Source organism: Rousettus aegyptiacus, unplaced genomic scaffold (genome assembly GCF_014176215.1).
Source record: "Rousettus aegyptiacus isolate mRouAeg1 unplaced genomic scaffold, mRouAeg1.p scaffold_m13_p_4, whole genome shotgun sequence".
Lineage (NCBI taxonomy): Eukaryota > Metazoa > Chordata > Mammalia > Chiroptera > Pteropodidae > Rousettus > Rousettus aegyptiacus.
Window position 1 is genome coordinate 129548938 of NW_023416307.1, and position 26098 is coordinate 129575035.

General features: G+C 48.9%; 1 protein-coding gene across 1 annotated transcript in view; it reads left to right on the top strand.

The window, feature by feature from the left end:
* The window catches only part of RAB6B (RAB6B, member RAS oncogene family), a 57852-nt gene that overhangs the window by 14465 nt on the left and 17289 nt on the right, over positions 1-26098 (top strand). The window contains exon 2 of the mRNA XM_016140326.2: positions 11584-11642. Coding sequence (XP_015995812.1) covers positions 11584-11642 — 59 coding nt within the window. The remainder of the gene's footprint in view (positions 1-11583; positions 11643-26098) is intronic.

Sequence of the window (26098 nt, forward strand, 5' to 3'; positions counted from 1 at the left end):
ACATAAGCTTTGCCTTTCTCTACCCATTCTTACTGCCCTGCTCATCTCTCCTTGTAAGTGAGGCTTTTAACATCAATGCCACCAGCAATTTGCCTTGGCAAGAAAAGGATAAACATGAGCAAATATATTACTTTGCCAAACTCCGTGCTATGGCTGGGCCAAGAGTTCCTATCAGTTAAATAAACTACCAAATTGCATTAACACTAGCCTTGTCAAAAGATTAGCTGGCAGTGGGAATTTAGCACATGCTTCCTCCTTCTCTCAAATAGACATATACTCACTATGAATTAATTCTTCACGGCACCCATACAGCCACTCAGACGCGTGGACATGATTGGCATGTGTGGGGCCTGGCTGGAGTTGGACTGAACCCCAAACCAACTGAAATGAACTGCATTCTGCTTACTCCAGGAAAGCCAGGCCAAAGGGTAATGGAGTGTACTGTGGGAGAGTAGAGGGTGGCTAGCAGTCAAAGCTAGCAGGTGTTGGTGACGGTGATGGTGATGCTGTGGGACCTGGAGGGGAGACCCTGTACCTCTTTGAAGCTGATAGGAGAGTTTGATATGACTCAGTGGGAAGAGAGGGTCCACACACTAGTTGGGCTTACTGGTTGGGAGGAGCTCTGCAGCCCACACAGACTGGCCAGATCTCAGGTGGTTTTCAAGAAGCCTTGAAGATGTCATCTTTGCAAGGTTCTCAGTTTCACAACTAAGACATCAGGGAAACTAGAGGGTTCCCGCACACCAAGTCTTCTGATGCCTGCTTCATTGAGAGAGAGAGAAAGAGAGGGAGAGGGCGAACTTGCATGCATTTCACTGCATGTGCCCACATGGCGGTTACACATGGGTTCTGCAGTTATGTGTATGTTAGGCCATTCGATGTTATCCCACAACACACTGGTGTTTCAATCATGTATTCTTTTTTTCTGTTTATTTCACTTTAGATATCACCATGTCTTCAAATTCACTGATACTTTCTTCTGCTATGTCTAATCTACTGTAAATCCTATCCAATGTGTTTTTCATCTCGCACATTGTAGTTTTTACTTCAATGTAAAAATTATATTGTTTGGTTTGTGTTCTTTTTAACACTTTCTACATCTCTATTTAACTTTCTGAACATACAAAATGCAGTTATAACTATTTCTTAATGATTTTGTCTGCTAATTCTAATATCTGTGTCAGTTTGGGGTTGGTTTCAATTGATTGTGTTTTTCTCCTCATTAGGGGTATATTTTATTGCTTCTTTGCATGCCTGATAATTTTCTTATGGGATGCTAGACATTGTGACTTTTTCCATGTTGTATACTGTGTCGTGTTTGTATTCCTACAAATATTCTTAAGATTTGTTAACTGGGATCAGAGCATTGCTCAGTCTGGGGCTAATTATTACCCACTATTGACTCACAGCCCTTTTGAGTCATTTCCGCAATGTCCTGAGGCTGATGAGGCTCTCCACTCTGGAAAGAGGTGGCAACGTGGGAACAGGCGCTGTCCCGAGCCCCGCGTGGATGCCAGGCTCCGTTTCCTTTAATCCGTTTGGGTGGTTCTTTCCTCATTCTCCAGCAGTTTCCTTACCCACATTTACTGATCAGTCCTCAGCCGAAGACTTGACAGAGACTCTTTGCAGACCTCTGGAGTTCTGTCTTTGGGCATCTCCCTCCTCTCTGGTACTCTCTCTTGTGAACTCTAGCTGCCTTGTTTACTCCAGACTCTCAACTTCGGGTCCACCTGGCTCCTCTTTCCTATGCTGTGGCCTGAAAATGTCTCTAAGCAATAATTTGGGGGCAGTTGCGTGGCTCACCTCATTTGTTTCATGCTTCTCAGGGTTCACCGTCTTTCAGTGCCTGATGTTAGCGTCTTGAAAATCATGTATCTTGTCTGTCTTTTGGTTCTTTCAGGTGAGAGGGTTAATCTGTTCCCTATTACTCCTTGATCAGAAGCTGAAGTCTTGGGCCCTTGGTTTGACATTTAATTGTTTATTCATTAGGGACACCACCAGTCTGGACCTATGGGTGAGAACATTGGTTTGGGTAGGAGGGAGTCGTCTGGTCTGGCTAGCATCCTTGATTTTCACCAGTAAAGTTCATCTAGTTGATTATATAAACATGTAATTTGCCCGTTAAGTGGCCAAATGATTTCTGCAATCCAGACTCTTTTCAAGAACTTTCTGCTATTCAACTCATAAAAAGCTCAACAACTAGTTTGGTATTATCTCATGAGTATTGTGAATCTTACAGTTGGTCGTGTATTTTTTTTTTTTAAGTTTTTGCTTTGATGGCCATGGACATCAGATAATTTCTTAGTCTGACAAGGTATATTTCTGTAAATAAACTTTTTGTTCCAGCCTTCTCTTTTTAGCTTACTTCTCCTTTGCTTCATCTCTCTCTCTCTCTCTCTCTCTCTCTCTCTCAAAACTCTTAGTTGCAGACAAGAGAAATCTACTCTCATTATCCCACTGATTTGTACAGACTATGGGAATATGAGAGTAATGAATGGGGAGGGTCTGCTCTAGACTGGGGGAGAAAAGGAAATCTCAGGTCAAGTGCAGACTCTCTTAGACGCTCTTGGTGTGTGCTGGCCAGGGATGATTTGCAGTGGAGAAGAAGAAAAGCAAAGCAAAGATGAGAGTAATTCACCAAGCAGAAGGAGACATGACCAAGCCTGCTCTGTGGCAGCCAGAGTTGCTAGTATAGCCATTTGAGGCAGGAGCCTCTCCCAGCCCAGACCCATGAGCCACTGTTTCCTTGGAACTTGCCTTGTTCTGCTAAAGGTGGAACCTCTGGGGGAAGAAGCAGGAGGTGAGCTAGGACATTAGTGCAGGGAGACTGAGGCTGAACCTCCCAGGTCCCAACCTCGGTCACCATGTGGAGCCCTAGCAGGCTGTCATGTCTTGGGCAACCTCAGGGCTAAGTTAAGGTTTTCAAGGAGGAATGAATGGAGTGGAGGACCAACCATCCTGGGAGTACCCTGTGGGCTCACAGATGCTAGGAAAACTCCCCACCTGGAATTGTAGCTTTCCTGGGTCACAAGAGACCTTTACTTTATTTTGCCTTTCTTTTTTCTGTCCCCATCCTTTCTACATGGTTAAAGCATGGCTTTTATGCTGATGGGATTCTTTAGGATGCACTCATCCTGTTCCTTCTTACTCTGATGGAAAGCTGAGACCCTAGGCAAGGTTGTGACAGGTCCAAGGTCCACAGCCAGCCAGGGGCACATATGAGGCCAGACCTCCCTCCTGGCACCCCAGGCTTCCTTTCTTCCAGCAGGCAGGTGAATTGATCCGGGGTAGCGAGTGACACCTCACAGCCTTGACTCAGGGCAAGCTTTCCTCAGTCACTAGGCTTGGACAGAGGAGACAGAGCGGGTGGAGGACAATGGGGAAGGTCAGCGATAGGTCAGCCTCTCAGCTGGAGCAGGAGAAAGGGGTCCTGCCGACCCCTCCCGCTCCTTCCCCCACCCGCCTCTCCTCTGTTCCATCTTCCCTGAGTCCCTTGGTGAGGCCCAGGTGGCTGAGCTTCCTCTGGCAGAGGGAAATAAGACACTTAATTAAAGTGTCCAATGAAGAGCTTTGCATATTTCTTAATTACCATCTGAGTCTTTCGGGGAATAGTTTGAAATGGGATTTTTCGTGTGTTTCCTCATTTAGCCTACGGTGTGCCAGTTGGCCCCTCAGGGCTCAGGTAGGAGCTGGCAGAGGCCTGGTCTGGGGCCGCCGGTCTGAGTACTGGTTGGCAGGGTGGGTGTGGAGCAGGGAGCCTGGCCCATAGCCCCCCAGGCTGTCCCCCTTGCAGGGAGGACGGGGCTGGATTTTTAGTTTTATGAAAACGGAACAAAAGAAAACAAGGATCAGGCAGATGTAGCTGGCGTCCTCACCTATTCTTGGTACCGCAAGGCCTGGGGGCCGTGCACCCCATGATTACACCAGTAATGGGGGACTTCGTGGGCAAGAATTTTGAGGTACATGGTGGAGTCCTCTCCCAAGGCCCCTAAGGAGCAGGAACACCGGGCCGGGATGGTTGGCTTCCTTCCCAGCTGCAGCGCACAGACTGAGCCCCTTGGCCGGCCGGCCCGTTCCAGCACTCACACAGCATTTCCCATCTGTGTTCTGCAAACTGAGCTGATGGGGTAGCACGTCAGCCGGCCCATCCTAGGAATGGGTTGCTGGCCTGAGCCTTCGGGAGCAGAATTGCCTTTCAACCCCAGGGGCCACCTTCTGACAACTGTGGACCTTCTCTGACCTGGGCTGGTTTAAGAGGGCCTGTGGGCCAAGGATACAGAGACACTTTCCCAGGCATGGGTACTGTTCTCCTAAAAACACAGGCAACTAAGAGGTGAGCAACCCACCAGGGTGGCCTAGAAGTGGCCCTGAGTTCTGCCAGGTCTTTCCTGCTTCCCATGCTGAGCCCAACTCTGTGACCCTGAGGAGGACCAAGTGGGATCCCAGTGTCTCTCCAGAGCTGGTATGGATGGTACATGTGAACTTGTAGCCGAGAGCCTGGATCAGCGAGGTCCACCTCGTGGCCTGTACATACTCTGCCGGCTCTGGGTGGACCCTCCATGGAGTCCCGGCTAAGTTCTGCTCCGTTTCTGGTCCTCACAGCAATCTGTCAACCCATACCCGCACCCACACCCACCATGGAGATGACAGGGTGGAGAGGGGTTCTTCATGGAGAGAGACGTGTCAGAGCAGGAATCTGGGGTTCATGGCCCACGTGGCTGTCAGCCTGTGGCCCAGGCACAAGCTATGCCCAGGAGCCTGCATAAGCCGCCCCAGAGCCCCAGGCGTGTTTGGCTTCACATGGCAGCCTTGGAGAAGTGTGCAGAAGTGACAGCTGTATGCCCAGGATGCCTCACATCACCAGCTTTGTCTGGTCTCTCCCCTGGGAACACCAGTCCACTGATGCCCTGTCTCCACCAACCCAGACCTGTCCACAAGCCACCTCCTTCAGAAGGCTGATGCAGTTCCCCAGCAGAAGGTAACCTTGCCTTTTGTCAGCTTCTCAGTCGCCCGCCCAAGTTGCCTCACATCTTAGGTATTTGCACCTGAATCTAGCTCCACCACTGGACACGGGCTGCTGGAGGGCATAAGTGCATCAGCTTTTTCGCTATGAATTCTGTGCCCAGTATGGACCAGACATACAGTAAGCCCCCATGGGTAGAGAGATGCTACATCTCCTGCAGCTACCTAGAAGCCACCCAAATGTACAAAAACCTATTTGCATGGGACCTGCCACTGAGATGGGGGCTGGGGACTGTGGGAGGCTGGTGAAGTGAGTGGGCCCCATGGTGGGTGAGGTCAAGCTGGGTGCTCGTAGCCGAATGCGGAGGGCCAGCATTTAGCCCACCTTGCACCGGTGGGATTTCCAGGGCCTGAGCTCATCGGGACAGCCCATGGGTGGTACAAGACTCCTTGGCCAGCAGTTCACACTCAAGTAAGAAAATAATTGTTTCATGGTGATGTCAATAATGGAAAATAAGCTTAGATCCTCAGCTCATGAGATTGAATTATTATTAATCATTGTATGATTTTTTTTTTTTTCCAAAATGTAGTACTGGTGTTTAGGCTTTGGTTTGACAATTTTAAAGAAAGCTTTTAGGGGTGATCTGAACCCAGGGTAATACTTGATATTTGTTCCTCGTCCAGGTTGTTTGGGCTCAGGGAACGGCTCTCTCGTCTGTTAGTCTCAAAGCCAAATGACGGGGAGGTGTCCTGGGCTCTCCTCTGAATCTGGCCAGTCTCTAGGTGCTCTCACCCTCCTCTGCTCTCCATTTCTCCCCGGCCTCTGCTTTAACCAAGATCTGCCTTCTCGCTGGACTCCTGCCCCTAGTCTCCCCCTGTAGGCCATTCCCCGCATGGAAGTGTTAATTTTCTTCCTAAAGCACAGATGTGTTGCTCTGATTACTTAGTGCTGTGTAACAACAAACCACCCGCGACCTTAGTGGGTCAAGATAACAAGACTGTTTACTTCGTTCAGGATCCTGTAGTTTGGGCAGGTCCTGGCAGGGAAAGTGTGTCTTTGTTCACTTGGCATAAGCTGGTGGCTTGAAGGCTGAGGGCTGGAGTCATCTGTGGGCTCCCTTACCCACAGGCCTGTTGACTGGGGGCCTCCTTCGTGCACGTGTGTGTCTGCGGTCTCCCTCATTTAGGCTGTGTTGGGCCTCCTCACAGCGTGGCGAAGGGGCAGCTTCCGAATATGAGGAGCGAGAACTCTCCAGAGAAGAGCTGTGCTGCCTTTTCTGTCTAGCCTTGGGAGCCACACACAGTGCCATTTCTGCCACAGCCACAGGCTTGCCCAGATTTACCCCTAAATAATGTCGGCGGCATTGTGGGGTGAGGAATATTCTGTGAGCCATGATAGGAACTATAAACTGTCACACCCGTTCCCACCACCCCTCTGCTTAGACCCTTCTGAAGCTCCTGCCACCCTTGGGAGAGAATCCATGCTCCTCGATGTGGCACATGGCCCTCCGGCCTCGCCTCTCTCGACCTGTACCTTCCTGCCCTCTGCATCTGGCCCCAGAGATGGATTTTGGTATAAATGAACTCTCGGGCCACATGGAACTTCCTTGAACAGTGTTTGTCACTTAGCCCTCTCCTCACACACCTGGTCTAGCCTCGTTTTTCCTGAGAAAGCTCAGATGTAGAGGCTTCCAAGTGTGTCCTCCAAGCTCCTGGACATGCTGCGACCCCTCACCCCCAGGAACCTGGTTTGTGGCATCCTATCCATGCTCACATGCTTTTTCCCTCCCTGCCTCTGTGCATTTGCTCACATCGTTTTCTCCTCCTGGAATACCTGTTCTCGCCCTACCTACCTACAGCTTGGCAGCTACCCTGCTTCCTCCTTAAAGCCTTTCTGGCTGTCCAGCGACCTGGGCCCCTACCATTTGTGGTCCGATTTGCTGCTCATTGGATCTTTCTGGAAACAAGCAGGGCGTCATGCATGAGATGTGGACTTTGGCTTCAGCTCTGGGTTCGTACACCAGCTCCCCAGCTTAGCAGCTCTGTGACATTGGAGATGATAACTCACTCATTGGGTCATGATGAGGATCAAATGAGGGACCCTAAACAAAGCACTGAATTTCTCATCTAGCACTAAGTAGAAGCCCAGTAAGAGTTACATTCCATTCATTCTTTCTAGAGGTTCCTGGTAAATACTCAGTAATGAATTTCTCACCCTCATTTGGTTGAAAGGAAAAATGTGTGTCTCTGCTTAATCATGTGGGACTAAACTACCAGAAGATTACAAGAATATTGCTGAGCCATGAGCTGAGATAAAAAAAAAAAAAAACTCAATAATAATTTGGCTGCTTCTTTTTAATAAAATCCTGCCAGTCGGGATGAATCTTTGCCTTCAGAAAAAGCTCTGCTTTGCTATATTTGTGTCTCAGCCTGTTGTTAGACGGGAGGTGGGACAGTGTGACCTTGAGAACAGAGCTGTGTGGGAATGCAGGAGCTGGTGGAAGGGCAGGAGGGACCTCGGCGGGTGTCCCCTGCCCCTCCCACACGCCCACTCCTGTTCGAGCTGGTCGAATGCCACTGCGCCTCTTGAGCCTCCCCTTGGCTCCAGCCCAGTGGTAGTGCCCAGTCAGGTGATGGCTCCAGCTCTCTTGCTGCTCTTTGTGGTGAGACTGAGAGAGTGGCCAGGTATATGGGTTGTGCAAGCTCACCATTTCCAGGTTCCAGCACCCAAGGCAGTTGTTGAGGGTGGGGTATGGGGTGAGGAAGGGGCAGCAGCCCTTTAGAGGTGAGAGGAGCTTGCCACAGGGCAGCACCTCTGTCAGCTCAGCTCCTTGATGTGATGCCAGGGCAGAGTCTGGGCAGTGGTGTGCAAGGGGTGTGCAAGGGGCTCTGTTTAATAAGCTCTGCCTCAGGGCCCAAGGTAGCCTCCCACAGATAGTGTGAGGTTATGTTTCCTGTAGTTCATGTCGGGCTGAGTTGCCCAGACTTTTCTTCTGAGAGCGTGTTAGTCCCCTGAAGACTGGTGAGTTCCACCCTGGAACCTCAGGGCCAAGAGTCGAGGTGGATGCCCTACAGTCAGACTCGCTCAAATTGGGAGCTGGGACAGTGCACACCAACCATGTCACCTGCAATGAAGAGTGCCACAGGGAAGGGCGAGCCATCAAAGGGGTTTAAGCAGGGAGGCCAAGCCGACGAGTTCAGACAGGGAGGGAGTCATGTTATCCTAAGAGCGTGGAAAGAGGATGCATGGTCTCGGGAAGCTCTAAGGCATGGAAGAGGAGGGCTTCTGCTCTCAGAAATGAGAAAAAACGGGCCTAGAGGAATATTCAGAAGTCATTGCCTTTTGCAATAAATCAATAATGAGTCAGTCATGCAGCCCACGATGCAGTTTGAGTGCTGGGCCCTAAGCGTTCAGACCTGCCCACCCACACCTTCCGAGCCCTCCTGGCACCCCACAGGACACCTTAGTTCCCACTTTCTGACCTTCCAAGTTGGGTCAAGCACCACCTGAGTGGGGAGAGACCTCCTACAGCCAGTCCCAAGGAAAAAGTGCTTTGGTTTGGTGGGGACTATTCCTGGGAACTCCATGACGTCTACAGTGGTGGCAGTAATGACCTGGCACAATCTTGAAACTCAATCCTGAAACCCAGTGGATGCCAAGAAGAATCAGGAATAGGAGCTCAGTTCCTGGTCAGGCTGCCCAATTTTGGCTCCACGCAGCTCTGGCCCTGGGCAAGTAGCTGTCAACTTATTTCCTCTTGTATAAAATGGGGATGACATCAATACCTGCTTCAGAGTTAAAGACTAAACGGGGTGGTGCTGAGGGCTGATATAGTGTTGCTGCAAGCATAGAATCCTGCAGGCTTCAGGCAGCCGGTGTCCTATCTCTTCTGTTTACTCCCGTCATGTAAATCTATGCCTGGCATAGCCCCTGGCATGTGCCTGGAACATGCTTTGTAAATACAGGGTTCACATGTTGCCTCGGATGGTTATTGTGGGAATGTTCAGAAAATATTGGCCGTGGCCCAGACCTCACACCCAAAAGTTCCTCCTGCACAGTCCCAATAAGCAGCTTGTTTTCTTGGAATTTTCTCCTTCCATCCAACAAGTCACCACTAACCCACTGCCAGTGGCTGGCATCTCGAGAAGGGGCGACTTGGCATTAGAAACCCTGGTAGGGATTTCTAAGTTCTCAGCTGCTCCATGAACCTCCTGTTCCTTTAGTGGCTTTTTGTGATTCCACTCTCTCCTCCCAGCCTCTCAGCTGCCTCAAGGAAAGGAAGAACCCACCAGGAGAAAACTCGCCTTCCCGCCTTCTCCCTTCCCTGCTCCCTGATGCTTGCCCCTTTTCCCCCAGGTGTACGATGTGCAGTGTCACTACCTAGGGAAGTTTCCTGTGGGCCCTGCCAGACCTCTCTTCCCAAGGAGATGGTAACTTTCCATTGTCTCTTGGAAAAGGTGGAAGCTATGCGCTCCCCAATTTTATCCGCCTCTCACTGGCTCAGGGATGCTCCACTTTTTACTGTGGGGTCCCCTTAACACTTTTCAGACAGACCTTTCAGTGTGGGAAGCCCCTACTTCTCACCTTCGCTTGAAATTTAAGAGCAGATTTAAAGCCATTAGAAAGTTCTGTACAGATTAAATGCCTATCAGGAGTTCAAAGGGCGGTTTCCAGGTAAAACTAGAAGGAAGTCTGGGTGCATTAACTGCTCGCCCCGGAGACCTTAAAATTTGTCTACGCTGACACCAGCTGGTGCACCGCAGTTTATCCTGGCACAACCCACCCAGAGTTGGTGTCGGACTCCCTAGGTTTAAGGGCATAGTCCCCAAAAAGACTCACCCCCACTTCAGATGCTAACTGCAAGTGGGGTTCCCAAGGACATACTTCTGACCAACTGGCTATGAATCTGGGGGTTCCTATGACCCTCCTCAGGTTCTAACTCATAGAACTTGGGAAAGCACTGTACTTAAGATGACAGTTTTATTATAAAGGATATAAATCTGGAATAACCAAATGCAAAGATGTGACAGGCAAGGTCAGTACAATAGTGGTGGTGTTTTTTTTGTTTCGTTTTTTTAATTTATTGTTTTATCTCAGTTACCCACTACCTCCTTACACTTTTAAGCATTTCCTGTGTGCCTGGCACTTTTACTTAATGTCTACTAACGCCCTCTGAAGTCTTTGATGTTGTTGTACTCATTTTTAAATGAGACATTGAGGTCCAGAGGGTCAGTGACCACCTCAAAATAATGCAGCTGAATAGTACCCCAGCTAGGATTTGAATCCAGCTAACCAATTCCAGGTCCACGATGGCGCCATCTAAGTTTGCTCCAGACACAGTCCATCACATGTTCCTTCTGGCTAGAAGACTATCATCTTTTCCTTATAAATGTTGGCTGTCAGGAGATGGTTGCGCTTGTCTGTTACATGGTACACTATTGAGGCTTCAGAACTGGAAAAGGACCTTTTCCCAGAGGAGCCCCGCTGGGTCGCCCTGCTCCATCTAGGCAGTGATCAGCCACCCCGCCAGGCTCAGCCTCTGGATATACAATCTGAGAATCGGAGAGAGACCGAATGGAGAACTCCAACATGCTGTGTCTTTTGCTTTCCCTATCAGGGTTATCAATTTCTGGCAGCCAGGAGCAGAAGGGACTCTGAGCCAAGCTGGACCAATCCCTTCTGAGAATCCTAGGGCCATAGCGGAGACTTGATGGGACAGCGTAGCGAACCACTCCATGCTGAGCCTGACCTAACAGATGTTCCTTTATCTCCCTTCCTCCCCTCCTAGATGATAGAAATGCTGCAGTAGGCATTTCTGCCAGTGCCAGGCCCCAGGGGACCTGCACAGGGCGAAGTCAGAAGCCAAAACCTGCAGGTTGGGATATTAGCAGCACTTGTAGGATTCCCAAGAGACTTCCTGGTTCTCTTAGCCATAGCAGGGTTTCCCTGTTGGGGGTGTTACTGCTACTTAGAGGGTATTTGCTGATTTGGCTGGGGGAAGAGCAGTCTGGGGTTGTCACAAGGACAGGATCTTGCTGGGATTTACCCAGCAAAGTCAAGGGACACTAAATGTCTTGTGAGGAGTGCACACTACAAAAAATAGCCCTGCCCATGAGAGATACTGGGGAACGACCCATTTACTTCCCCTTCCCCCTGGTTCCTTGGAAAGCCACCTCTTCACCAGTTCCCAGGCTGAGTGAATGGGAACTAAAGAGCATGCTTCCTCCCCAGCTTGTGACCAATGGCAAGTCAGTATTTCCAGGTGAACGTGGGCTGGTGTGAGAGGAGCATCTCTCTTGCACCCACTTGATCTGGTTCTTCATTATACGTCTCTTGCTTCAGCTGGGCTCTTGTGGATCAAGGATTTGGGTGGTGACCATTCACAGAACAGCAGAGGAGACCCCCTCCTTGGTGCCTGGCAAGAACGCCTCTGCGGCCCACCCAGTGTCGACTCGGCCACCTTGCTCAGGGTCCCTCTCCCGGTGTCTGCCTCCCATTTCTGTTTCCGCATCTCATCTTCTCCTCTGGGCTTTTTCTGTTTTGTTATCTATTCTCTTTACATGAAATGTATTTAGAGGAGCCTAGCTCGGCTGAACCCCTCTCTTCTTATTGTTTTACAGTTGGCAAGACGTCTCTGATCACACGGTTCATGTACGACAGCTTCGACAACACATACCAGGTGAGGTCATGGGTACCCCTGCCCTCTCTCGTGTCCGCAGCCATGACAGTTGCCTAGAGCCCACCCTAGCCTCTCTCTAGGGCTTGCTAATGCTGAGATGAGAGTGGGACTTCTCTGAGGCCCAGGTTATTTGTTTGGCTTTGAAGGAGCCTCCCATCTGAGTACTGTCCCCAGCCCAGGAAAATCCCCGAGTCCTCTGAAGGTCCAAATCTCCATAAAGGAAACAGTTCCTGGTAGGGGACAACACATGTCTGTCTATGCCCTCTTGCTCCCCATGGGCAAGTGGAAACCAATATAGCGTTTGGTGATTTGGGGGGTTGTCACGTGGAAGAGCATGGACCAGATGCAAAATGAGGGAGGTAAAAGAGCCGTAGGAGAACTTGCTCCTTGAACACGGTTATATTTGTCGGACCTTCATGCACGTGTGTGCACACGCTGAGACAGACACACACACACACACACACACACACATGATTGCTTCTTTCCTTGGAGGGGCTGGCGCGATGGGCTTGCACTGCTCTACACAGGCAGGAGGCTGCACAGAGTGACCTCTGTGGCTCCTGGCCCTCAAGGCCCAAAGGTGGCTCTAGATGGCTCAAAGGCTGAGCTCTGGGAGGTCAACAACATTTTTCTTTCCTGGCACCACTGATGAGCCAGGAGGGTTATGCAAATAAAGTGAATTTTCTCTGCAAACTATAGTTTTTTTTTTTTGCAAAAGGGACCAAATTTAATTATTTCAACTATTTTTAAGAAAAAAGATGTTGTTTTCTTCCTTAAGACAGACAAACAATAATGCATTTTCTAAGCCAGTGAATTCTGTGATACACTAGCTCCAAGGAATATTAGTAGGTATTGTTTGAGGGAAAAAAGGTGGAGAGGAAGGGTTAGTACTTGTATAGATTTAGGGGGACTAGTAAACAAAAGTAAATCAACTCTTTTATTACTGCAGGACTCTTAGGGCCTTTACTACATCAGTGTATGGTTTCGTGCTTAGAGGGATGTAGTGCGGAGGATCTCCCAGATGTATTTGGTCATGGAATCTTTTTGTCACCAATTCCTCAGAGGACACATATTTATAGAACACCCTGGGGATGGTCGTGCTAAGGAGTCACTCCTCCTTTCTGGACTGACAGAGGATGCAGAGCACAGCTCACTGCTGGTGACCGTTCTGTGTCTGCTTTTCAGTCTATCTTTCTTCCTCTGGACCAGTCATTGTTTTTGCCTCAACTGCAGCCCCTCTCTCTGCCTCTCTCAAATTCCCTGCTTTCCCTCTGCTGTCATCTGAAATGGCAGAAAACTGATGGAGTTGGTAAGAATCGAGAGAAGGGTCAGAACAGGAGGCTCAGGGGATGGGCCCCCAGTGATGTGCACAGCCCTGCACACCGGCTTTGACTGGTGATCTCAACCACGCTTTGTTGTGTGTGCTCTCCAGGCCGGGGCTTTGCGAGCCTGCCAGAGGGGGGTCCGACCACATCTGTCTGCATTCGAGAGCCAAACTCTAACAGACTGCAGTTCCGAAGTCTGACCGGCTGTTCGTGTGTGTGTGTGTGTGTGTGTGTGTGCGCGCGCGCACGCGTAACCTCACAGACGTTGTTTCAGTTATTTGCTGTTTTTGAATATCAGGACAATTAAAATGACTCTTGTTGGCGTCCCATGAAGCACAGCGAGACTCCTGGCTGATTGGTGTTCTCGGCAGTGATGGATGGCAAAAATGACCGTAGGGCCTCTGCAGGGGTCCTTATTGACACGGAGCAGCTCCTCCTCATGTTGTTTGAGTCTCTCGAAACCTCAGCCCACCTCCATTTCCAGTGTCGTCCCCCATTGCCCACTGCTTGTCCCACATCCCATGGTCCTGTGGGCCTCCCTGCTTGGTGCTCCCCACACGGCGACACTGTCATGCCTCTAGGCCTTGGCTCATGGTGTTGCATCTGCTGGAATGCCCTTCCTTCTCCTCTTCTGGGTTGTGAAAAATTCATCTGACTCATCAAGGCTCAGAGCACATGTTTACTCTGTGGGTGGGGCCATCCCCATACTCTCCCTCTCCACGGTCCCATCTCCCCTCACACATTGTCCTAGGGGCTCATTTGCTTTCAGACATTGTAGGAACTTCTATGTGCTCTGGTTCTTGGATGACCTCTGGGCTTGACTGAGGCCAGGACCCCTCAGGGGCTCAGTACAGGGCCTGGCCATAGCTGGTGTCCAGTGCAGGTTGGTACCAAGTATCTTGGAGAGGCACTGTTTTACTTGGGCTTAGACCCCACCAGACTGAGAAGCCATAGAGGCCCAATGTCAATGTCATGGTAAGAAGCAGAGAAGGCCTGGGGGTGGGGAGGCGGGTGGAGAAGCAAGTACCCTCCCCACTGCTGGCTTTTCTGACCTTTTTTTTTTTCCAGCCTGTAGAATTTCTTCCCTAATACCTTTTAAAATGGTAATTAGGCTGGGAGATTGGGGCTCCAATTCTTTGTATGCACAGGCTCCTTTTAATGAATTCTCTAGAGACTGTAGAGGGGGAAATGTTATTTTGTTGATTTTGTTTTTCTTAACATGGGGGCAGAGACGTTTACAAGTAGACAAGATCCCCAGGGGCTCTGGGTTATGTTTCTAGTTGTCCCCCAGCACGGTGACTACTCCCCACCACCCCCACAAACATCCTGTCCATCAGCCAGTACAGCCCAGCGCCTCTACCCCACCCCCACCACCCTCTACCCCAGCCCCCACCCCACCAAGCCTTGATTAGCTGAGTTTCCCGGACATTTCCCAAGACAGAGTCACCCCTCCTCCTTCCCATCCTTTCTGTGTGCCTCTGATTCTGCCTCTGGCTCGGCTCCCCCATTCACTCTTTCTGAAAACATATTAAGTACTTACTCTGTCTCAAGAGACAGTGGGAGAAAATGACCTGATCACAGAATCTGGCCCTGCCCTGAGCCTTGCCTGGAGGGCGGAAAGGTTTCAACCTCATCCCGGTGGCAGTCAGCTGAGTCCTCCTCAGGCTGAACATACCAGAGGCCCCAAGAGGCAGGTATGAGGACCCGAGGGGACCTGGACATGCAAAGCCCCGTTCTCCTGTTAGACCTCTTTAGGGGATCCTGTTCACCTGGCAGACCCTGGGGAGATGCCACCTTGTTAGCCTGCAGGCCTCAGGAGAGTGGGTCTTCTGCCACCTTCTGCCTGGCACCCCTCCCTCCACACTCGTACTTTGCTCTCCTCTTGACACGTGCATTCCCCAGCCTCTCACTACCCCTCCCATCACCCCGTCTAAATCCACTTACTCGAAGAAGCGAAGAAGCGAGAAATCAAGACATAAAACAGCCTAGTGAGATTCACATCTGCAAAAATGCTATTGTGTAAAACCCCAACTAAGAAATTACTTTCAAAATGCACAGTAGAAGAAACCTTCTGTTACCTGCCCTGTGCCGAGACTTGACCCTCTGTGTGGGCCAGGCTCCCTTCCCTTCCCATAGGTCAGTGAAGCACACCTGCAGGCCTGGTCCTTGGGCCACCTGTTTGAAACCTGCACTAGAGCTGTAATGGGAGGTCTCAGACCTCTGCAGGTGACTGCTGGTGGTGGGAGGGAAGGATCTGGAAGCAGTACTCTTCTGGGGTTTCTCATGGGCCCTCATGAGTCCTCTGTCTTGGTTGCACAGGCTGGCTTAGGCATTAGCATTTTTAAAATCTCACAGGTGATTAAAATGAACTTATGGCCAAGGCTGGAACCACTGGCCCATCCCTGGACCTCCTACCACAGCATAAAGTGGGGAACCAGCCTGATGGGCTGCTCTCAGGAGAGAGTTTCTGCCTCCTGGAGCTTACCCTGTTGCTCCCTGGGGTGCAGGAGTGTTTCTGGAGCACTCCCAGGGGCCCATCGAGCCTTTGGGAAGGAAACAGAATGGCTGTGTCCACCTTGCCCTCCCAGGCCAAGGGTGTGCCTGAGAAGCTCTCACCACTCAGCAATCTGCCTGCCCTACCCCAAGGCTTTCTTCTCTCATCTCCTGGATCTATATTATTTTCCTGGGGCTGCCGTAACAAATTACCACAAACCGAGTGGCTTAAAACAACAGAAATTACTCTCTCACAATTCTGGAGACTAGAAGACTGTGGCAGAGCCACGGTCCCTCCCAAGGCTCTAGGAAAGCATTCTTCTTGGCCATTTCCAGCATCCACTGGCCCCAGGTGTTCCTTGTCTGCCTCTGTCTTCATGTGGTCTTTTCTCTGTGTCTCTGTGTGTCCTCTACTTTTAAGGACACTCACTGGTCAGTGGATTTTGGGGCCCACTTAAATCCAGGATGATGTTTCATCTTAAGATCCCTGATTAGTTACATCCACAAAGACCCTTTTTCCAAGTATGATTGCATTTTGAGGTTCCAAGTGGACAGAATTTTGGAGAACATACTTTAACTCCCTGTAGGGTTCTAATACCTCCCAGTCTGATCCCAGTGGGGACCAGACTCTCTGGCCAGGGCCTCAGCATGGTCTGCCCACCCCTCGCCTCCCAGCATGGGCCCCTCCAGGCTCCCAGGCCCCTCTGGTCCTTCCGGTGCTACTGGCCCAGCATCTGACCTAGGAAACTGTTTCTCCAGGAGCATATCTCGGCAGCACTTTTCCTTCTCACAAGGTTTTTCAAAATGATTATGTGTTTCTTTGTGTAATATTGTAAGTTAATAAAGTAAGTAGGTTTCCCGAGGCCCGGTTATTGACTCTGTGGGGCCACCCATCTGGCTGCTCTGCAGCCTGCAGACCGGTGTCTGTCTCCCACCCGGCAGGGTGAGCCTTTCGGAAGAGCTGAGCTCCAGCTGGGCCATACGGCAGCACGTCTCAGTTGCGCAGGGATGGCCATTTGTTAGGGATCGTGGTGAGTGGAGAGCTGTGCTTTGTCCCATGTGAGGTTTAATTTTCTAAACTCTCTTTCTGGGGTAGCAATTTCTGCTAATGCTTGTCCAAGCACATGCAATTAGGTGGTCTAGGGGTTGCCAGGCTTGGGCAGCCAAGCGCCACAACTAAAATGCCCCCGCATTGCCTTCGCTGGTCAGTCTGAGGTGGGGCTCAGTAAGGAAAAAGAACCTGGGAAGAGTCAAGCCATAACATCATTCTTGGACACACACCCACACTCATGGACACTGGGCTCTGGTCCCCTACCCTGCTGGGACCACAGGACAGATGGACATGGGAACTTTGGAAATAAGATCCTGATGGTAGTAAGCACATTTTTCATTGGTAGGCCACTTTAAGGAAACGAATGAGCCCTCACAGAGCTCATATCAGCAGAGAGACAACCAGGAAAGCAGGGTCCCTCCCATGGCTGAGGGGAGGTGCCCAGTATTTCACCTTAAAGAGGAGGTACAATTAGTCAGACAGGAGGCAACGGGTCAGTGCACAGGGTGCAGGGGTTATGGAGGTGGCCACAGCATGGAGCACTTGATCACCAAGAGGCAGGAGACTCAGAGGAGCTAAATTGTACGCTACACGGGCATGAAGTGAGGCAACTGGGCCCTCAGCCCTGGGGTATAGGGACGCTGCATCCATCCTGAGACATGACGGTCTTTCAGCTAGGGCGTGTGTGTGCAAGGCCAGATCCCGGGTGATGTGCTGGTGAAGGTGAGGAGATGGGGCCTCACACACCTGCCTAAGGTGAGCACAGGCTGTGCCTGGAGTGTGGTCTCGGGCCCACGTGATAACAAGGTCTGCCATTGTCATCCAAGTACCTTCCTGCTCATCCTCGCATTGCATGTTAGTGCTTGAGGCTCATGAAGAGTGGTAGGAGAATCGTGTGCCAGTGGTGTGGCCCCTTGAGTGCAAGCAGCTTCTGACAAGGCAGAGGTTGGTGACTGTTCTGGTGGGCATGGAAGGCTTTCAAGAGGAGAGAGACGGGAACTGAGTGGGAAAGGACAGGGAGGATTTGATGCAACTGCGTTGGAGGGAGGAAGGATTGGTGTTGAAAGAGAAGCATTTGTGGAAGCCCAAGGTGTAATGAGGCAGGGCTGTGCGCCACGTGTTATGTGGTGGGGAGGGGCTCTGCCTGTCGGGGTGGAGGGTGATGGGCCTGTGGGCGGATTGCTGGGCGGGGCTGCATTTTGACTTTCGTGGCCTTAGGCATTGTTTTCTTCATGGGTGCTTTCTCCTTCATTAAAAAAATGTATATATAGTGTATATATATATATATATATAGTATATATACTATATTATATAGTATTGTGTATTTCATTATTTTATATAGTATATATACATAAATATATATACTATATGCTATATACTATATAATATATACTAAAGTTATATTTTACAACTGTATTGTTATAAAGATGAATATAATCCAGGCTGGATTCATTTTTATAAATTCATTGTTATATTCATTTTTCTTTTTGATTTTAAAAGAAATTAATATTAAAAAATTTTTAAAACATTTTTGTGGGTCCCTGGGCTCTGTGCCACTCTGCCTAGTGGGCAAGTGGGCCCCAATGATGGGGACTGTGGAAGGCCCTGGAAGCTTGGAGGGGCTTGAGCTCGTGGGCAGGAAACAGCTATTGAAGGTTCCTAAGGTGAGCATTGACGGGATCAGACTTTGGAGTTCATAGGACACAGGTTTGGCCAGAGCAGGGATGGCAGGTGCAGGCAGAGCACTTACAGACCTGGACACAGCTGTGTGTGTGGGAGGGCGGAGCATCACTGAGCAGCCGTGCAGGGCTGCGTGGGAATTGAGCGAGGGACCTGGGCCACGGAGAGAGAAGCACACTGCAGTGGAAGGGGCGAGCAAACAGTGTGGGTCTGTGGGGCACAGAAGAGGGAGTGGTCTGAGTGGGCCCTGGGTTTCTGTCCAGACACTCTGGAAGAATGTTGGGGCCATCAACACAAAGAGAAATGAAAAGCAAGAAGTAATGGTGGAACCGCCAAGTGAAGTTGTTTGAAAATGGCTGTTATGTGGGGCGGGCCTGGGAGAGGTTGGGCAGAGTCTGGATTCCTCAAGCCCTAAGAGCTAATGAGTCTTCGGCGTCAGAGTGCAGAGAGGAGGTGGAGGGCCTTAAGGAGAGAATCCACGATGCCAATTATCCCATGTGGTATCCAGGTAACTACCCAGCACCTGGGAGAGATGGGACAGGATCTTCCACTCCTGGTAGAGGTGGTCAAAGTGAGGTCACATACCAAGGAGAAGGATTCAGTACATTCCCTTTTACCTCAGTTCGTTCTTTCTTCTTCAGAGTGATGCTGCATGCAGAGGAGGCCTGGGTTGAAACCTGGCTCTGTCACTTAGCTGAGAGACTCTGGGCCAGCATCTCGGTTTCTTAGTATTGCATTTTTATTAACCTAGAAATTGTTTGGATGGGATTTTAACTCCTGTATCACTTAGACCATTTGCTTCAAACTTGAGCAGTAAGACCGTGGTTAATTTGTATCTAAACGATAGCTCATATAGGTCTTAAAGTTTAGATGATGGATATTTATAGGCCAAAAATTCTGCTGATATAGATGTGCATAATTATACACTGTCTAGAAAAGCAAAACGAAATTAAAAACAACTCCACGCCATACTAAGTTGATAATACTGAAGTGAAGCTAACAAAAACTTGCTAACAAAATGTCCTTATGGGGAACCGTGGGCCTCCTTACCATCCCTGCGTGTACCCTGGAGCAGTGCTTCTCAACTGCCAGATGATGCTGGACTTTCGGCAGAACACTGAAGTCCAGTCCTCCGTTAACTCTAGCAACAGGACAATTCTATTATATTAATACGGCAGAGTTCCATCTTTTGCAGACATTAGGTTCTGTGGTCAAAATGTGAGGTAACAGCCTTATGTAGTGAAATACCCCTTACATAGTGAAATGCACCAGTCCGTTTGGCGAGATGACCCTGCCCTCAGAGACCCACTCGGGTACTGCCAGTCATCCGAGTGCTCCCTCTGGGCATTTTCTGGTCAGGGACTGAGGGCTGCTTGTCCTTGCTCTAACAACTTTTCTTTCCCTCCGTCCTCCCCTCTGCCTTTCTCTCCCCCTCTTCTGATGAGCATATACAAATTAGGAATATGGTCACCTTCTAGTACAGAAAGCTGACAAGAAAGAGTTTGGTTTCCCCAGTGCAGGAAGTTGTGGTGGGACTCGAGGTGACAGAGCTGCGCAGTGATGCCATCGGGCCCCGGGCTCTCGCTGTCATTCTGTTCCCCCTTCTCGCTGTGTGGGCTCTTGTCTTCATGCGGCCTGGCCGTTGTTGCTGCAGACATCACCTTTGCATCCGAGGCAGACAAAGAAAGCAAGAGCTCCCTAGAGTACCCTCTCCCTCCAGCAGACCATGGCTTATTGGCCAGAATTGGGTCACACCATCCTTCGTCTCTAGAGAGACGAGGAAAGCAGAATTTTGCTTTTACAGTCTCTAGACAAGCAAGTGAGTAAGAGGTTGCCAATGGGTAATGGCTGAGTCCCCCAGTAGCACCTGCCACATTTCATAAGTTAAATGGACTCATGATGTAAATCTGTGCCCCAGATTTTAGTAATCTTTCCTAATTCACTCTGTAGGTTACACTTAGGTAGCCCTTAGGCAGACTTAAAAGTGCACCACCTGGAGCATCTTTCTTCCTTGTGTTCCTGGATCCATAAGTGACCCTTCAGGAGCCCTCTCAGGGAGCTTCAGACCACACATCCGTGGGCATCTGTGTGACTTTTCAAAGGATTGACTGATTTTGGTGAAATTTAACCCCTTATTTAAAGTTGGAAGGTGCATATTGTTTGGTTGATGTTTCAGACCAATTAGGAAATAAAACAGCTATTGATAAATATTTAATTGGGTGTTGACGAGCACAAGCCACTGTCTACTGAGAGGAAAGTGGCCACCAGGACAGCAGATTTTGAGGCAGAGGTGTCTGAAAGAATCCAGGACCTGCGCTGTGGCCTCCCGAGCACCCCCTCCCCCAGAGCACGTTGCTGCTGGCAAGGACAGACCCTTCCCAGCATGTTTTCAGAGGCCATTGTCTCCTTCCCCCACAGCACCCACTTGCCAGTCTGAATTCTTAAGTTTTGCCAACCTCATTTACATGTTAATTTGCATGATTTTACCCTGATCTCTCATCTGATGGTTGGTGATGCAGAACATAAACAGCAACTTCATTGTTGAGGGCTTGTCAGTCCCAGCTGCTTTCTGCCACTTAGAGATGCTTCCCCAGCCATCGGCCAGGGCCTGGCCAAGGCTAAAAGAAGACACACATCCACTTCTTTTCATGATTTCGTTTCCTGAGAAAACAGTCTTGAGTCAATTTATGCAAATTACCATGCAGATTTCCACTGCAGACTTTATTACTGTGTCTTGTCAGAATGTGGATGCAAAATATATTTCATAATAAATGCACATAGTAAGGAAGATTTCAACAAGTGCCTCAGGGAACATCTCTCTCCTCAGGGATCTGCTGGGCCCATAGAACCTTTTGTGCAGAGGGAGGCATGTAATGTCTGCACTCTGCACTATGTCTGGGCCCCCATTGACACTGTTTAATACCACCTTCAGAAGAAGATAAATGTGGATGTGCCTATGAAATCTGTGCTTGTTAAATTCCTTATGTTTTCTATAAAATGAAGTGCCTCCCGTTTTTCATAAACAGTACCATTTGCAAGCATGATGATATTAAAGGAATAAATAAGCATTGACAAGTTTGGGATGATCTAATCATAGCAGAGTGCAGCCCAGCCTCCTCAAAGGTACATTGGGCAGGATTCATTGGGAGGCTCATGCAGCACAGCTAAGCATGGATAGGAGGATCTAGGGATCAAGGACTGGCAGGAGAGTCCCCAGAGTCAAACGTGCTGCTCATGTCATCTCAATATTCTCTTTACATCCCTGTGGCATAGTTACAAGCAAGAATAATTTATCCTATACCTCATAAAAGGAAATGGAGTTTAGAGAATGAATGCTTTGACCAAAATTCCAATGCAAGCTAGAAGAGTGATGTGGTCTCCTTTCAAACCCACCTCTTTCAGGGTCAGCCTATCCTGAAGCTCTGGGAACCCTAATTTATTGAAATATTAATAGGAATTACAAGTACTAAGGTTCTTAGGGCAAAGAAGCTTGAGAAGCATTGGATTACATGAAATTGCTTGTTTCTTTAGTGCAGGACTTCTCAGAGCCTTTACTCTGCCAGTGTGCTTTATGGCTCTACATTAGGGGCTAGAGTATGCAACCTTCCCGAGAAACACTTCATCATAGTTAATTTTTATACTGTAGACTGCCTCGTGGGGCTGTGTTGCACCTAACCAGGCTGGGAAACATTGTTAGAGGATCTCCTGTGGGATGGGTTTCTACAGCTTCTCTTGGAAATCCCTCAGTCGGTCAGTCCTCATTTCGTTTATGCAGAGTATGTTCACATAGTCTAACTCATGTGATCTGCCAATCCTTGAAGGAAGTAATATTTATCCCCATTTTAGAGATGAGAAGCTGAGGCCCAGAAAGACTGTCATTTTTCCAGGACATTCCCAATCTAGTATTCTTCCAAGCCCACCACGCATCGTTCAGACCCTGCAGAAGTCACTGAAACAGAGTGGGGCCCTCTGGACACATGCCCCTACCCAGATCCATTTGGGTGGGGTACTCTGCTAGCTACATGCCAGATCTTCTGGACAGCCATGGTCTGTCCTGGGAAGCATTGACAGGAAGCCCTAGGTTTGCTGGCAGAAATCTGTCCCCCTCCCCACTCCCCAAAGGCCCATGAAGGCTCCTGGTCACCTCAGCTTCCCGGCATCACCAGGGCTATGTACATGTTATGGATGTGGGCTTTACCTTCGAAGCAGAAGTGACTCCCTTTCTGCCGCACACTCATACCCACAGAAGCATAAGATACCCATTCCTATCCACATACACATACTTACACATGTAAATAAATACATAGTTGCATGCATGTGGGTGTATCTCCACTCATTCATATGTCTATTCACACACATTCATACATACACATGTTCCCATCAATACCTGTACTGACCTTTGGGGAGGAGTATAAGTCATGGCAGGTCACAAGGAATCATCAGGGTTTCTGGGGCCTTTTGTAGGAGGGTGTATGTAGCCTACCTGGGTAGCTAGTTCTTGTTGTCTGATGTGTCCATATTATCCTTTTGGATAATGTCTATTGATCTGTTTTCAACTTCACTTACTAGTTCATCTATCATCTCTTATTTGCTGTTAAGACCATCGTTAATTTAAAGTTTTCACATACCGTATTTTTTAGTCGTAAATTTGTATGTATTTGGTTCTTTATCGTGTAGCTTTCTCTGCTGAGATTTTAAAAACTGTACCTTCATTATGAGCATATTTTTCTTTATATATTTGGGCATAATTATATTAGCTATTTAAGAATGCTTGTTGCTTTTGACATCTGAGTCATCTCAGGGCTGGTCTCCAATTATTCTCTTTTTTTTTCTTGAATATGGCTTTCACTTCATATGGCTCGTAATGTTATCTCCTACACATAGTGATTAAGACTGTGGATTTCTGTTTGTTCCTTTGGAAGAATATTGGTTGGACTCAAATTCTCAATTCTCTTCCCTGTGGTAGGCAGCCACTTAAATTTCCATTCAGATTTGTTTGTTTTGTTTGGAGTCTTGGTTAGGCTGCTTGGGCTCTGCTTTGGTCATCAGAGATTTGAACAGCATTTATATGCAGAATTTGTGGAGCCCTCTCTGTGGCTTTCTCATTTCCAGGATTTTCCACACATTGTGGCTTCTGTGGTAGCTTTGCAATCTGTCCTCTCATTTCTCAACCAGTACTACTGTGGGTAGCCCCACCTCAGCTCCAGCAGGGGCTGCCCCAAGATGAGCGAATAGTCATTAAAACAGGAATCTCACCCAGGGCTGTTCTCCTTTAAGTGTTGACTCTCTTCCAGAGTCAGCACTTCTTGGTCACTTTCCAATGCCTTCAGGTAGTTGTTTATTATGTTTTGTTCAGAGTCTATAATGGTAATAATCTGCAGGAGGGTTATTTAGATAGAAACCCTGCCATTACCCAAATAGAACTCTCCCATTCCCTCCTTCTGGGGTTTTCTCCCCACACCTCCCATCCTCCACTACTCCCCCATCTTCACCTGCTAGGAAGTTAGGACTTGCACAGTTGCCCCACCTTTCCTCAAGAAATCAATCAGAAGCAAGGTCCCACTGCACTTAGAGCCCCTCTAACTACACTAGTCCTTTCCACCTGGCATGACCCACATTTCTGTGTGCTGATCTCTGTTCCTCCATAAGGTTGGACGTTCAAGGCCGAATCTTGATCTCTGAATGGTGTTAACCATGTGGAAGGGTATCCCAAGGGAGGGAACAGCTCCTTAGGGGCAGGAAATGGGGCCTGTTTTGCTCTGTATCTGAAATATAGTAAGCATACAGAAATAGACAAGTGAGTGACTGTTAATTACCGTTTGCCAGATGGGACCTGCCCGGGGAAGACCATAACCTCCTTCTCCATGTAGACCTGGCCTATCTGGGAGAAGTGGGCTCCCGCTGGCAGGAGTGTGGGGCCAGCTGCTTGTGCCTCGTTTCTGGAAAAATAGATGATGCCAAAGAGCTAGGAATTTTCTGGTAACCAAGGCCCAGCCAAGACTGTCTTAAAAGTTCTTGTTTCCATTCTGTCCTTAGAGAGCTGACTTTGTTGTTGTTGTTCTCGTTCTTGTTCTTAAAATGCAAATGAACTCTCTCTTAAGTGGACTCTGCTGAGCTATTACTCTAATGACCATAAGAGTCTGACAATAGGGGGCCAGACAAGATGTGACCCTCATGCCAACTCAGTGACAGCTTCAGGCCACAATGGCTACTTCTGAAATGAAAGGATTTCTGGAGGCAGAGGGAATAGAGCTAAATAGTCGGGAGCAAGGGCTTTGCAGTCAGGGAGACCTGAGTTCAAATCCTGCCTCTGCAACCACATCCTATGTCACCTTGTTCCTGCAGGAGCCTTGGTTTCCTCATTTGTGAGTAGCACCTTCCACATGGGCATCTTCCTCTGTCTCTCATTCCAGGCGAGGAATCTGCCCCTCCCCCTGGATGCCCCGGCCTCCTCAGACTTATTACAGCACGAGCTCAGTCTAGGCAGTTGTTTCCTGACTTTACTGCCCAAATAAGTTATCTCAGGGCTTCTCTGGAGTTATGATTCCCAGACCAGTTCCCCAGAGACTATGATTCTGTCTGTCTGAGTGGGACTCAGAAATCTGCATTTTTACAAGTTCGTGATGTGATTCTTAAGCAAGTGGTCTCCGCACTACATGTTGAGAATCGTTGAATCACTGACCAGTGGGAGAGACTGACCAGTATGAGATCTTTGCAATTTAGGAGAGAAACTGTTAAATGAGGGGCCCCGAGGCCAACCTGAGGGCTCGGAAAATGACTTGCAGAGGAGCCGGATCTTGAACTCTAAAATAAGTAAACCATGTGGAAGAGCATTCCAGGGGAGGAAACTGCATTGTAAAAGGCACAGAAACACAAAGTGGCTTGTGTGTGTGGAATCTTGACCAGAGTGTTTTTATTATTAAAGTATAAAATGCAAGAAGGACAAGGGGGAGATGAAGCCATAGGAAGCATTCGGACTATTTCCCAGGGGCAGGAAGGAGTGCTAGGGCCAGATTTATGTTTTAGAAAGATACCCCTGGTGCCATATGAAAGGTTAACTCTAAAAGGAGAGCCTGAGGGCAGAGAGAGCAGTCAGGAGGCTGTTTAGGCTGTTCAGGCAAAAGAGGCTGGAGGTCTGAACTGGGGCAGTGCTGCTGGGGATGTAGAGAAGTGGACAGGTGAAAAGTAATCAGCTCAGTGATTCATTTGATGTGAGGGAGTGGACAAGAGAGCAAGGGAAGAGGAGGGACAGGGGAGGGCCTCCAGAGGCATGGCCACCTAGAAAAACGGAGGTACCATTCATCAAGATAGGAAAAATAGAAAAAGCAAGTTTGGCAGGAGATAACGGACTCCATGTGGGATGCATATGTCTAGATGTCTAGAGGACAAGTAGATAGAGATGTCTAATTAGCAGCCAGAGACCTGGATCTGGGGCTCAGGACAGGGGTAGGCCTGGAATGTAGACTGGGAAGCTATCAGCACATCCTATTGTGAAGATGTAAGAGTAAATGAGATCTCCTGACACAAAACAGTAGGGAACACCAACATTTTGGGGATAGAGAAAGAAAGAGGATCCTATAAGAAACCAATAAGGAACAGCGGTTAGAGAGGCAGGGAAGCCAGAAACAAGTAGTGTCATGCAAAGCAAAGGAAGGGTGTCAAAGAAGAGGAGTAGTCAACACGGTCAAGTGCATCAAGTGCAGTCTGGCCTATAGAGTGTCCATATACTTTGGAGATGAAATAGCTACTGGCAACCCTAGCAAGCAGAATTTTCATGGGCAGAGGACAGAAATGCGACTGCCCTAGTCAAGCAGTTGGTGGGAAGGAAGGAAGTAAAAACTGTGGATTTGGGGTCTTTTTCCAAAACCATACCGTTTGAGGAGAGATGATCGATGGGCACATAGCTA